The sequence below is a fragment of the Gadus chalcogrammus genome, chromosome 12, assembly GCF_026213295.1.
Source record: "Gadus chalcogrammus isolate NIFS_2021 chromosome 12, NIFS_Gcha_1.0, whole genome shotgun sequence".
NCBI classification, from domain to species: domain Eukaryota; kingdom Metazoa; phylum Chordata; class Actinopteri; order Gadiformes; family Gadidae; genus Gadus; species Gadus chalcogrammus.
In genome coordinates this window covers 25,905,912-25,920,673 of record NC_079423.1, presented here as the reverse complement: position 1 = coordinate 25,920,673, position 14,762 = coordinate 25,905,912, and the positions used below count along the sequence as shown (strand labels likewise).

Below are 14,762 nucleotides of genomic sequence, written 5' to 3'. Positions count from 1 at the left end.
CCACTGATGGCATAATATCACCCCTTTAAACCCCATTCAGCCAAATAATCAAATTAAGTTTTTCAATGAATGGGTAATTTGAGTGTAAAAGGAAGATTGAGCAAAAAAGTAAGAGTATACAAGCATTATGTAGATGTAGACACCTTCACTAACGTTGGCAACACCTTTCTAAAATGTAGGCTTAGAGCAGTTTTAAGAAATACAAGTTTGCGTTTCCAGGCAATGAATAAGCGTCACACACATCAGAAAAGGGCAACAACAAACACTTAATATCAAAATATATTTTATTCTGAACTTTTTTTTTTACTGATCCGATTGAAATGGCAGCAGATCGATCTGATTTAACAAATAAAGGGGCAGGGAGGGATGGAGCCGGACTGAAACGCTGTTATTTGACGGGGGAGACTCGGTAAAGGCTGACTCGGCAATGTCCTGTCAACACTTTCTCATTCATTTTTACAAAAGAAAATCATTTTCTTCCGCACATTTAATAATTTGACAATCTTTAAACTGTTGACTGAAGTGCTTTGAGGAATAATATAATTAACAGGTTTCTTGGAACATACAAGCGCAGCTGTTTTTTGCAAGCCACAAGTATGCAGTTTAATTTTCTAAAGAGCATGAGTAATGAGGGGAAATGTGGGAATAAAGTAAAGCGTTCAGTTTTATGCCGTTTAAAAAGCACTAAAGTCAACTCCTCATGAGGTGTGTGGTCAAATGTGGAATTCTGCTTCTTAGAAACACAATTACAGGCAAAATGGCATCTTTTTTTACTTTTTATTCATTTTAATTACAAAATACTTCCAGCTGAGTAATTACCGAGTCAACCTTTACACTGTTCCATAAGTAACAAAAGCATGGAACAAATGACTTCTGATCAATTCTCAACAATTTGAATTTTTTTTCAATCTACAAAGAAATTACAAACACATTTTTGCTTTTTAAAATCGTACTTTAAAAGTTATTTAAAAAATGTCTGGTCAGGAAGGGACATTGTAATAAAATGTGAGCAGTAATGAGGCCAAAATGAGGTCTAAGAATCATCAATGGTCAGAGGATGTAACACGGATGAAATAGTTGAATCTTGGTTTTTGTGGCAATTTAATTGACTGACATCGTCATGCTCAGGGGTGAAGGGGTATGTGGTTGATTCTTTTAAATGAAACATACCTGTAAAGCCATAAGGCAATCGCGAGTTAATTTCTTTAAGAATTGCGCGGTATGTCTGAAACCACAATTTTCTCAGACAACCAAAGTGCTGCACTGTCACTGCAAGGTGACAAACTTTTGACGACAACATGAAAAATGTGTCTTCAAAATGTCCAGCAAATTTCTCCAATGTGCGATCAACAATCAGATTATAATCAAATTAATCTTTTGGTTGTGTTTACACAGGCACGTTCCAAGCCCCTCCCCGATCAATACCCGGCCCTGATCTTCTGAATAGAGAAAGCCCACCTGCTCTGGTTATGCTGTGTGAAGGCGATCTGAACAAATGTTTAACCAAATGTGTCCATGGGGATGGGTTGTTGTTCAGGTAGAATGGCTCCTGTTGACCACCGTCAACACCCCCTCCCCCGGAATTTGTCTTTTTTTTTCTGTTTTTAGAAAGTGGGAAACCCAAATGAGCACAAAAACTAGCAACTTTATAAAAAAACGAATAAAACATCAAACATGTTCGATTAACGCCAATGATTTGGTTTCTTGTTACGAGGGATGAGGTGCCAGGGCTAATGCGGTCTGGGTTCTGTCACAAGTTTGCTTCCTTCCTCAGGCTGATCAATAACAAAAAAGGGTTTTTGGCTCGGCACATGATTTGCTGCGGATGAGAAAGCATTACATTATTTTGGCAGCTATGAAACCAAACAACCTCTTTTGTAACGTCTGAGTGCCAGCTTGCCCTTGTCAAGAACGGCAGTTTCCTGGAACATTAGGAAACGCTGTGTAACACCCACACAGGTGTCAGACAACTGATGCTGCTTACAGTTTGCTCTTTCCAGAGCCTATCCGACAAGCAGGGAACAAGTGTCAAGGCCGGCGTGGGTCTATGTTTTTCTTGTTTCCAACATGCTTAGGAAAAGGACTGAAAGCAACGTTTGGCTGCCTAGCGAATAGCACATGGACAACATGCCAATTGTGATCTGTTTTACTATCCAAAAAGACTCCAGCAGAACCGCTCAGCAGATCAACGACACACCGTACAGGGAGTCCTGATCCAAAGACAGCTTTTAACTTTTAACCTAGTTTCAGTTTTTCTGAGCACCAAACCACTGGCTCCCGACTCTGCTGGGCTCACAGCAGAGCTCCAGTGCGACCCACTGCAGCTCTGCCCTTTGGAGCGGATGGTGGGACTTTGGTGGGACTGTCAACAATGTCAAGTAAAGCCGTGTATGCCGGCCTGGTCCTTCTCTGAAGTTTTACAACGGTGATTGTTAAAGTGTAGCGTTGTGTTAGGTCGCCATGTGCCACTCTCGCCTTATTGCAACTCTGACCTGACCAACAAAACTAAAACAAACCTATTGAAATATGGAACCAGCAACTGAGAAACATAGTCCAACTGCCCTCCTGAATGGTGAAAGTTGATATGCCGTCAACACATATCCAACTCAACCAAAATGATCATACGTTGTTTTTTTCAGGGGTGGGGGGGGGGTTCTTTTGATGATGAAGAGGAGCATTCTTTAAAGTAAAAAAAAAAAAAAAGCAAAATAGCCTCCAAATTTTGGTACATATACGGATCTGTTATTTTTTTGTCTTTTGGGTTTTTTTTTTTGTAATTTTTCCAACCGCGTCTCTTGTTGCGTCTCCGTTAGAGTCACTGCACAGATCAGAGAGGGAGAAGGAGCGCTCGTGTGACTCCGTCCGTCAGTATCCAGCCGTTCCGTCTGTCCATCCTCTCTGTTTAACCGTTGTGGACCTGCTGTGTCAGGGTGCTTTGCTTCCCGTTCCCCCCTTCACCCCCCCCCCCCCCCCCCTTGCTTCCTGTCTGTCCATTGGTGGGCAGGGCCTGTGGTGGTGGGCGGGGCCTGCGGTGGCGGTGAGCGCGAGTAGTGCGCGGGGAACGGGGCCAGGGACAGTCATTTTGGCTATGTACACATTCATGGTCGGTCCATGGCTTCCAGAGGAGCAGCAGCAAAGCGAGACTATTTCCGCAGGTCTAATACGCACACCTGAGGGACGAGAGACAATAGAGGACGTTAAACACGGCACGAAAAAAAAACAGAGTTTCCAACGGTCAAGGTGCAACATGTTGGGGCCTGGACTAGGGGAGAGGAGAGAAGCCGTGAGAGGCGGGAGAGTGTGCAGGTGGACTCACCGATCCGTCGGATGCACTGGCTCCCACCTTGTCCCCGGCTGCGTTCCAACACACCTCGAAAATGCCCCCCGTCCCCCGGTAGCTGTGGACTAATGCGCCCGTCTGGAGGGAGAGAGAGAGAGACGGGAGGAAGTGCAAGTGAGGACAGGGCGGTTGATGGGTGATGGGAGTTCACTGTCCATTGCAGACGTTGGATTTTTTTCTTTTTGACTTGATAATCACTGTTTGACTTGATCTACGACTGTTACAAAACAGTCGTAGATCCACACTTATTGATCGTGTTCGGTGCACATTTTATAACGTCGACAAATCTAACGGGTATATAACCTTGAAATGTCCATTTAATTAAAAGACAGATCTAATTTAACTCAATCTAAAAAAATAAAAATCCTGTATCTTCAATTGTGTGCAGTATTTTAAAGCCCCTTTTATCTATAGGCGCTCTAACATGCCATATCGTAGCGTGTGCTATCGATCTATTCCCGCTCATGTTGAACCAGGGGCTGTGCAATTAATAGAATTTTGATCGTGATTTCGATTTTCGGGTCACACGATCTCCAAACTAATATAAATCAAGTTGAAACTATTTTATTTATTTTTCTAAGCACATTTGTTTCATATATATAATAGAAATCGCAGCTGTATATATATTTGTAAATTATTTTCTATTTGAACATTTTCTATTTGAACATTTGTGTATTTGTTTTAATGGGGAATTTTAAAGTTTGCAGTTACATTTCTTTTTTTTGAAAGAAATGCAGAATAAATGCATCATGTTTTCAAAGTCAAAAATAATCGTGACTTCAACATTGACCCAAATAATCGTGATTATTATTTGTTTCCACTCATCGAGCAGCCCTAGTGCGACCTCAGCGAGGAGACTGAATGAACAGCGGAGACGTTCGTCGCCTTGGTTTCCCCTCCTCTCCCCTGGTGAGGTGCGCTGGGGGGCGGGGCCCAGAGAGGGTACGTACCTGCGTGTTCCAGATGTGGACACACTTGTCGAAGGAGCCGCTGGCCAGGTGGCGGCCGTCGGGGCTGAAGGCCACGCTGTAGACGGGCTCCTGGTGCTTGGTGAGCGTGTGGATGCAGATGCCGCGCTCCACGTCCCACAGCCGCACCGTCGAGTCGAACGACGCGCTGCCCGGGGAAACGCACACGTTGTTCATTGGTGAGACAAAAACCGACCAAACCCTCCTCTATGATCCAGTCCCCACAACGATGTCACCCACGACGTTGCTTTGAATCGAAAATTAAGTTGTTTTAGGGTCGGGTTTTGCTTAGAGGGGACCTATTATGGCGTGGCCACCTAGATGTGTGCTGGATAGATGAGTCTGCCAGCTTACACAGTGGACTGTAGCAAACTCTGCTCGTCTATCCGTCATACATCTAGGTGGACCCCTTGTGATGACAGAAGAGGCCGATTTTCCAAGGTTCTTTCTGGAGAGGGAAGTTCTTGGGACCACGTGATATAAATAAAACATCCAGATGTAATTCCTCTGGAATGCACAGGAGAGTTTTAAATTGTTTCTCTGAAGGGCATGAGGAACGATCCTTGAACAACTTTGTTACATGTTGGGGAAAATGTGTCTTAATAGTAATGTCAAACAATAGTTTCAACTTGATGGAATGACTCCTGAGTTAATAATACACCTTTGTATCAGTTCTCCTTGCACCAAACGACCCTCCCCTCAGCTTCACATCTGACACTGCGGCAATGTCACGTCTTCCTTGAGTGGATTACTTAAGTGGCCTCCCGCCCATAGTGAATATAAATGGACTTGGCCTCTCCCCCGGCGGCTGGGTTCAGCCAGGGCCAATCCACCATAGTCTCGGCTGTCACTCCCACACCTTGTTCAGGTTTATTCAGACCTAAAAACACTATAATGTTCCTGCCCAGTTTGAAGGCTACCCGTATTCAGTGTCTCTGAATAGGCTTGGTAAATGCCGCCAGGGCTCCTTCTAGGGCTGAACGATGAATCAAATTGATTTACAAAACACAAAGGCTGCGATAAAAGAAAAAAACTTTTGTGATTAAATTAATCATTTTATTTATTTTTGGGGATTTGTACTGTTACTGACGGAAGTTCAATAAGATTGATATATATATATTTTAATTAGTATTTTTTTTTCAATAGCTAAAAAAAGATGTAACAATATTAATTCATGCATCAATTCCTCTCAACAGATAGGCCTGGCCTAAAGGAAAGATCGGTTTATATGATGACTGCTTCCAATGTCGTGTTGGTCATACTACAGAAAGATGTATGGCTTATCGTTCAGCACTGGTTTCTTGCTATGACCCCACTCCGTGAAACCGGCCAACAGAGCGGGATGGGACCTGGGTTACCTGGCGAGCATGAGGTTGGCGCTGGGATTGTTGGTCCCGGGCCCCGTGGGACTCCACTTGATGGTGTAGATCTCTTTGCTGTGGGCCTGCAGGTCATGGACGCACGAGTCCTGCTTCATACTCCAGATCTGTCACACATGCACATGGACACACACACACACACACACACACATGGACGGTGAACACTAAAGAACGGTCACTCTGCTGTGTGGGATAGGGAATGTGAGGTTGATCACACTCGGTGACCGCGCCAGGTTTAGATGATACTAGTTGCTAATTCCAAATCCTCATCTTCAAACCGGTTATCCGGGGTCCGGTCGAGGGGGAAGCAGCTCCAGCAGGGGGCCCCAGATATCCCTTTTCTCGGGCCACATTGACCAGCTGCGACCGGGGGGATCCCGAGGGCGTTCCCAGGCCAGTGTTGAGATATAATCCCCCCCACCTAGTCCTGGGTCTTCCCCGAGGTCTCCTCCCCGCCCGCTGGACATCCTCACCCGATGTGGCTAATTGCACCGTGTGCTATAACAAAGACCATGCCGTGGTGGTTTAGGGGAGGGGGGGTGGCGCTGCTCACCTTCAGCGTCATGTCGTCGGAGCAGGAGGCCAGCAGGTTCCCCGTGGGGTCCCACTTGATGGCGTTCACTTCATTCTGGACAAGAGGGGAGGGATGTGAGCGCATTGCAGCTAGGACAGTACACGAGTACCAACACATACACACACACACACACACACGCATCGTTTGTGTTGGATTTTCTTACTATAAAGGAAAACCTAACCCTAAAATAACTTATTTTAGGTGTAATGTGTGTCGCTATAGATCCTGCTCCAAAGATTGACTTAAATGCACAAAGATTAAAACATTTATAGAATGTATAGTTGGACTCATATTGCCCTCTATGGGTTAAACGCATGCAATTGCATGAGTTACTTGTTTGGTCACTGGCTGTTCTGGATTTCCCTGTATAACCACTGCCAGTATTACTATTACTACTACGGCTGTTACGATCACTAGTATTGCTTACTGTGTGTCCCTGGAATGTTTTGATTGGTCGGTCCTGGCCCAGCTTGCAGACGTGGATGCACATGTCTGTGCTGCAGGAGGCAAACGTGTTGTTGCTCTGCCAGTCTACGTCCAGAGCTGGAGCTGCAAGGAGGAGCAGGGGGTCAAAACATCATAATAATCATCATCATAATTGTAATAAGTACAACATTTGTAATAAGAATAAGACAAAAAATAATTGGAATTATGGTTGTGAAGTATGTTTTTGTATTCTTACCTGAATGGAAAGGAAACTGTTGTTTGGCTTCCCCTGTGTGGGCATCCCATATGATTGTTGTCTGAGAGGACAGAGACACACACGCCACACACACAAACCAAGGAACTACATTAACTCCAAACTACATTTGTCTCCGGGTCATTTCACTGTGCAGCAGAATGGTTCACGGTAAATCATTGTGTTTTCCTGCAGGGTGGGCCGTGTGTGTGCCCCCCCCCCCCCTCACCTTGTCTACACCTGCACTCAGGATGAAGTTGCCTTTCTTATTCCACTTGAGGGCGAAGATGGGCCCTTTGTGTTGCCCGAGCGTGCTGGCCAGGTTCCCTAGGAAACGAGCGACAATGGACATTGAACAATTGGCCCCTTGATGTGTTATACTTGGACAAGAAAGCAAATCGTGGAATAAAAATCTCACATTGGATCAAAGATGTCCTAGCATGGTCTTCAGGGTAATGAAGAGTATTGGGGCAACTTCAGTAAGACCTAGTGTAGAGGCAAGTTGTACATGCAGACGTGCTCACTGGGAGCCAATGCATTATTTAGTTTTACTAACAACACTAAAGTAAAGCGGGCTTTATGAGGGCCGTGGCGCGCTGTCCGTGAAGCGCAGACTTGGGTGTCGCGGTTCAAGGAGGTCACGTCGTCTTCGGCTGGGACCACTTGGGTCTTTCGGTTCTGCGCCTGTTTTGCGCAGTTCACGCACGTCGTCTTTAAAATCGGGTTATAGCCGGTCAATAAAGAGTACGAAAACTATCCATCAGCAGGGTTTCTCCACAAAAGAAATACTTCCTATGGAGTTTGCCCATACGGGCTCAAACTACTCCCAATTCCCGCTTTGAAGGTGACATATTACACCACCAGGTGTGAGTGTGATTAGCTGTTACAAGCCGTTTTGAAAATCGGCCTCTTCTGAAATCCCAAATGGACGTGTCCACCGCACCTAGATGTGTGCAGCGTTAGATGATAGATGAGCAACGTTTACTTCAGTCCACTGGGTAGGCTGGTAGACTGATCTATCCAGCACACATCTCGGTGGACAACTGGACATGCCGACTTTTGATGTCAGAAGAGGGCTGATTTTCATAAAAGCTTGTAACAGCTTATCACACTCACACCTGGCGGTATAATATGTAATGTCACCTTTAAGAATCAACTGTGGGGTGGGTGTTAGGTTCTCTGTTGTCCGGTGCTGTCCTTGAGGTTTGAATTAAGTGTTTGGTTTCTGTCCCAAGGTCCGGACATTGCACATTGAGCACAAGATTCAGAGTGCGAGTGTGTGATGCTGCGACGAATACTAATAGGGCAGCGGCGGCCTGCGTGTTTGTGTGGGCGTGTCTTACCGTCCTTTGTCCATATCCTGGCAAAGCCGTCGTACGAGCCTGTTGCTAGTAGCGTTCCCTCACTCTGCAGGAAGGACGAGAAAGAGAGAAAGAGAGAGAGAGAGGGGGAGAGACAGAGAGAGAGGGGGAGTGACAGAGGGGGAGAGACAGAGAGAGAGACAGAGGGGGAGAGACAGAGAGAGAGAGGGGGAGAGACAGAGAGAGAGGGGGAGACGGAGAGAGAGAGGGAGATACAGAGAGAGAGAGCGCGTGCGAGAGAGCAACGTTAATGACACTGAACTAGGTGCAACAGACCTTCAACTCCTTGAAGGAAAGCACCACTGTTTGTTCTAGGTACACATCATAATGGCATACTGGTGTGTGTAGCTCGTCCACTCTTGCATGGAATGATGTGTGTGTGTGTGTGTGTGTGTGTGTTTGTTTTGCCCTTACGTTCAGTCTAGCAATGCGTGTGTGCATGTGTCCATATATTCCACTTTAGCAAGGTGTGTGCGTGTGTGTGTGACTGTGCGTGAGTGGTCCTTACGTTCCAGTCCAGCGAGGTGACGTCTTTATTGCTGGGGACGTCCTGGCCGCCCTCACGTATGCAGTGACGGAGAACCAGCTGGGTGGAGCTGCTAGTGCTGTTCTCACTCAGGTTCCAGATACGTGCCGTTGAGTCGCCCGACCTGATGCACACACGCACACACACACACACACACACACACACACACACACACACACACACACACACACACACACACACACACACACACACACACACACACACACACACACACACACACACACACACACACACACGATGAGTTCATTGAATTGGCTTGGGGCAAAAGTTCGACCTTAAAAGTGTTTACTGGTAAAGTAAACACAACACCGCCACCTATTGGTGGCCATGGTGAACTACAACAACATGAGAGGCTGACGTCATCCTACACATTAGACACTTTCAAAAATGATCCTTACATTTTACTACCGGGTAGACGCATAGTTCACATAGCAACATTAAACACACAATTAACAATAGTGCGACTGATGATTGGATATTAGCAATTTGACAAACTACAAATTCCCATCCAGAAGTACATTCTTATGTGAGGTCAAAAGAAGCTTTACCGATGCATGTAAAACATGTGTATGTAGGCGAGTATGTGTATTTGCTTGCCATATATACACAATGATGTGAACACAAAACACAATAAGATAATGAGATTTGGCAGTGTTGTTGTCTCGTGATATGTGCGGTCAGCCGTCTGTGGGCAGATCGGCTGCCTGCACTGGCCTTGTACAACTATGAGTCGGAGATTAGGAGAGGCTTAATCAGATCAGACACCAGGAAGATAAGCTCCTTGAAGGTTCAATCTAGTCGACTGGTTTCATTGGGCTTTTTCCAACAAATACTGCAGGGGAGTAGCCCCACACAGTCAGATGTTTATCTCCCTCAGTAGGTCTAGAGAGTCTGCCGTCGGTCGGTTGGATGAGCTTTAACCAGTCCGATCCCATCCTCCTCCCGACGTATATTGAGACACCGTATTTTAAAAAGGTAAACACCATTGCACTTTTTCACCGAGGTCAAAAACATAATGTTCTAATAAAACTGTTTTCAAAGCCGGATAAATATAGAATGATGGAAATGACGCCATGATAGAAAGCGTGGTCATCGTCTACATCAACCGCTGGGGTTTCACCGCTTGGCCGGACGGAAATAGTTTGGGAGCTTCCTGTGTTGGGCGGGTTCTGGGCAAAACCAAAAACCATAGGAGAGGAGGAGGCGAGAAGGAGAGGAGAGGAGGAGGCGAGAAGGAGAGGAGAGGAGGAGGCGAGAAGGAGAGGAGAGGAGGAGGCGAGAAGGAGAGGAGAGGAGGAGGCGAGAAGGAGAGGAGGAGGCGAGAAGGAGGGGAGAGGAGGCGGGAACTGACCCTGACGCCAGCAGGTCGCTGACGGGGTTCCAGGCGCAGATGAACACCTCCGACTCGTGGCCCCGCAGCACCATGGCCTTGTTCTGGGGGATCTCCACGTCTCCGTCCACCTCCATCATGTCCGGGTGGTTGTCTGACAGGAAAGGGGAGAAGCCTTAGTAGGTGTTAAGAATATAAGCAGCTGGCTCAGTCTGTCAAGATAACATAAACGTATAAACATTTCCATGTTTGATTTTCAAAAATATATGTATACATCTGGGTTTGCTACTCAGAGTTTGCTAATCACTTCCTACTTTTGTGATGATCATTAAAGACATCAACAGATTAATTAACTTATCTAATATTTCATGAGACAAAGCTTTTGTCACAAATATGACTTTCTATGAACAATGCAATAATCAATGCAGCTTGCATTATAACACAATATGGAAGCATGCAAAAAATAGGTTTCAGTTTTATTTTCTTTCTAATCTTTCTTTTCTATGTCATTAAACGAAAAGCTGCTCTTGAATTAGAAGGAGTTCTTGTGTCTGGCTGTGAGTTTGCGCGCATGCTATGCGCAGGCTGAATCGCAATCGTGTCACGACAAATCAGATTGGCCAATACACACTGAAGATAAATTCAATCATTTAAAAAAAATAAAAAAATAATAATAATTATATATATATATTTTTTAATTCCGGTTATTAATTTATCTGCACCGAGACAGAATCGTTCTAGCGAGAATCGCGATGCATCGAAGAATCGATTATTTTTCCCACCCCTAATATATCTATACATATTTATTGTGTTTGTAGTTCTATCTTGAGCAGAGCAATTGTGATAACAATTCACTTTGGCATCATTAAAGTACTACTTTCTTCTTCCTTTGATAATGGTTTGTTTGATTCTTTTGAGGAACCTTTTGTATGAATAAGGTTACAGGAGTTTGAATGCCAAGCCATGGCAAACCCTTCTGAATGGACTTCAAGAACAGATGTCTTTCCACGTTATTTGTTGCTGCCAAATTATACGCTGTGTGTGCTTAAAAACCGTTGTCATTTCCCCCAGCTTCTAATCATCTTTATGTATGTCATGTTGCCCTCCATCTGGTCACCCACCCATGGCATCATGGGGTATCCAACACAGCCATCTCGACGACCCCTGACCGATGAAAATGTCGGGGCCTGCTCTTTTTAGTGTCTGTACACACTGGACTAGAACCCGGTACTCACTGGCCATGGCGTGTGCTCCGTTCTCCTCGCCGTTGGCCGTGTTCTCGCCGTTCTTGGCGTTGCCGGCGATGCTGCCCCCGGTGGTCGACGAGGGCACCGCCGCCGCCGCTTGCTGCTGGGCCATCTTGTCGCGGTATGCCTGCTGCCGGGTCTGCACCACATCAGGCATCACCGCGTCGATCAGCGACAACGACTCGATGGGGCGCCCGTCGAACAGCGTGCCGTCCTGAGGGATAAGGCACGACCCCATTTTGATTGGTTAGCTCAGGAACAAAAGCAGTGTTAAAAGTCTGTCGACTTGAAATGCTGGTTAGAAAGCAGCCCTGAGTAACAACAGGAGCTGTTATGACCAAGTAGATTGAACTAATTGACATGGATTTGGAGGACGATAAAACCATTCAAGGGTGACGCTATCGTTAAATATGCTTGACTTATTTCAGCACGGATCTCTCTGTCTGGGATGGTTTATAATTGGTGCAAATGGAGTTATATGTAATCTGCGGTGAAAGACGCCTAGATTTAATGGTTTCCCGTTTTGCTGGGTTTTATTTTGCTGGGAAACATTGTCATCCATCAGGTGGCTTTTGCTGCCATCCTCGAAACTGATGTTCAACTTGAATAAGCACCAGGGCCCCATGTTAAAAAGACATCTCACACCGTGTGTGTAGGTGTGTATGTGTCTTAGAGTGCGTGCGTGTGTGTGTGAACGTATCTGTGTGTGTGTGTGTGTATGTGTGTACACGTGTGTGTGTGTGTGTGTGCTTTCACATATATGTGTGTGTGTGTGTGTGTGTGTGTGTGTGTGTGTGTGTGTGTGTGTGTGTGTGTGTGTGTGTGTGTGTGTGTGTGTGTGTGTGTGTGTGTGTGTGTGTGTGTGTGTGTTTGTACACCTGTGTATGGTGTGTATTGTGTGTGTGTACACGAGTGTGTGTGTGTGTGTGTGTGTGTGTGTGTTTGTACTTTCAAACGTGTGTGTGTGTGTTTGTGTGTGTGCGTGTACACGTGTGTGTGTGTACACGCCTGGGGGTTGCCGCACCTCATTGATGCTGACTTCGGCCTCGACGTACTGCAGGCCCTTCTGGATGATGCTGATCAGGGCAGCAGGGGGCACTAGCGCGCCGTTGATGTTGGACTGGCTGATGTGGCTCTCGATGCCGAAGGTGAACGCAGAGTGGGAGAACCCTAGGGAGGGAGGCCGGGTTACTCCAGTTTATTCCTCTGTGTGTGCGCGCTTGTGTGTGTATGGGTGTGTGTTTGTGTGTCTGTTAATGCCGGAATGCGTGTGTGTTTAATGCATGCGTCTGTGTGTGTGTGTATGGGCGTGTGTGTGTATGTGTGTGTGTACGTGTATGTGTGTGTGTGTGTGTGCGTGTGTGTGTTTGCTGGTGTGCGTTAGTGTGTGTGCAGTATGTGTGTAGTACCTGACTCCTGTAGGTATCTGTAGACCAGGAAATTGACCTCATCACTGCTAATGCTCATCTTTACTCTTGTTACACCATGAGGTCAGCACACACACGCACCTGGCCCTGGAAGGAGGAGAGGAGGAACATGATTTTCAAAAAGGGTGGTTGTTCAGAGAAACAATTTGGGCGGGAAAAGTCACACCAAATTCTCAGAATTAAAACTTAATTGTCTTGTCCCCATTCCAACTACTACTTGGAAGCAGACATATCATTTTCAATTATCAATTTGCAACAGCAATGATCAAACCACAACCACAACCACAACAACAACAACAACAAAAACAAAGGGCTGCAGTTCCGCCATGTGACCAGACCACTGCAGTGGCGCTGTGGAGCTGTGAGAGCCAAACCCTGGCTCCCACTGTGTTGACACTGTGGGGGCTGGGCAGGGGAAAGGAGGGAACCTCTCTATCCTCCCCCTCTCTCTCTCCCTCTCCCTCTCCCTCTCCTCCTCTCCCTCTCCCTCTCCCTCTCTCTCTCTCTCTCCCGCCCTCCATCTCCCTCTCAGTGGCTGTGTGCTGCCAGTGGCTGGTGAGCGGGGCGGTAGTACTGTACATCTTAAATCAAGTCACGCCGTCGGGGGCGAGAGAGGACCACGGCTGCAGCCACACAGCGAGACAGGAAATCATTCCAAGGCCAAGATGGAATAAGGACGCGGCAAATGAGAAGGGAGGGGGGGGGGGGAATGGGGGATGGGGGGGTAATGCATGAGTGTGCAACGTAAACGTCTACTCCATCATACACACACACACTCACACCTGAGTGGTGACCGCGGGGGAGTGGAAGCGACAAGGCTAAGTTAATCTCATGTGTTGGGCCATTGTCAGGTGGGCCTAATTGGTCACAGCTGAAGGATGAAGGAGGAGGAATTCAAGACGGTTGTTGTCGTTTTTTCACCTTTAACCCTGAAAAATATGCTAGTAGTTATTTGACCCTGAAGACAAAATGACCCGTATCAGCTGCCGAGCACAAGGAGAGGTGTGGCCGTTGTGTGGACCTTGGAGGTGAAATGGTGTGCGACAGTGACAACATACCGCTGTTCTAGCGTTAATACAGCTTCATATACTCATAGGCTAGCTGGTGTGTTGTGTATGTGTGTATGCCAGCCCCTTGACTTCTGTCGCGTTGGAAACAGAGAACTACGACAATAAATCTCCCCAGATATGATGAATGCAGTGACGGTATATCAAAATGACCATTATTTTACAGTTTTGCTCATTAAATTTAAAAAAAAAAATGGTAGTGGGGGGAGGGGAGCGAAGCACAGAGGAAATTTAGGGGTGAAGGTTATGCTTAGTCACGTTGCCTTCGTGCAAAATAGCACTGGGCTTGGTTTTCTTCCCCACACTCTTAGCACATCAGAAATAGACGCTGTGACTGACACGCACACACACACACACACACACACACACACACACACACACACACACACACACACACACACACACACACACACACACACACACACACACACACACACACACACACACACACACTCCACCACTGTGGTTTAACATGTAGTGTGATTCAGGGTCTCGTGTCGGTTGCATGTTACTCTGGACTGAAATAGCCGGACCAATTCGCATATTTGTAAAAGTGTACAACCTCTCAGTTCCTCTTTGATTTCCAAAAGCCCTCGTCAACGGGCACAGACCAAAATGTCTCGGGACACGAATGAATGAATGAATAGAACAACAGCCAATCAGAGCAATGAGACACATTGTGTGATACATCGGCCTCAAAAATGCCTCAATGGGGGGCACCTCTGAACGTCTGTCATCATATCGGACCCGCCCCATACTGGATGAAGGTTTGTGATTGGCCCCGACCAGAGCCAGGTCTGCTTGACATCTATCTAAAAGGGAGGGGGCCAGACGCATAAGTCA

The 14,762-nt window shown here is 46.4% G+C and overlaps 1 protein-coding gene across 2 annotated transcripts in view; it reads right to left on the bottom strand.

Moving 5' to 3' along the window:
• Positions 1–269: 269 nt before the first annotated feature.
• tbl1xr1a (TBL1X/Y related 1a) overlaps positions 270–14,762 on the bottom strand; it is a 31,429-nt gene continuing 16,936 nt past the window's right edge. The window contains exons 3-16 of one of the 2 annotated variants that reach the window (XM_056603362.1): positions 12,835–12,939; positions 12,450–12,595; positions 11,414–11,639; positions 10,200–10,353; positions 8,810–8,951; positions 8,284–8,347; positions 7,170–7,267; positions 6,944–7,004; positions 6,689–6,810; positions 6,241–6,315; positions 5,667–5,794; positions 4,291–4,456; positions 3,317–3,418; positions 270–3,170 (exon numbers count right to left, since the gene is read on the bottom strand). In XM_056603362.1, the coding sequence (XP_056459337.1) occupies positions 3,144–3,170; positions 3,317–3,418; positions 4,291–4,456; positions 5,667–5,794; positions 6,241–6,315; positions 6,689–6,810; positions 6,944–7,004; positions 7,170–7,267; positions 8,284–8,347; positions 8,810–8,951; positions 10,200–10,353; positions 11,414–11,639; positions 12,450–12,595; positions 12,835–12,892 (1,569 nt within the window). In that variant the 5' untranslated portion in view covers positions 12,893–12,939 and the 3' untranslated portion in view covers positions 270–3,143. The remainder of the gene's footprint in view (positions 3,171–3,316; positions 3,419–4,290; positions 4,457–5,666; positions 5,795–6,240; positions 6,316–6,688; positions 6,811–6,943; positions 7,005–7,169; positions 7,268–8,283; positions 8,348–8,809; positions 8,952–10,199; positions 10,354–11,413; positions 11,640–12,449; positions 12,596–12,834; positions 12,940–14,762) is intronic. The other variant, XM_056603363.1, reaches the window with a different exon arrangement.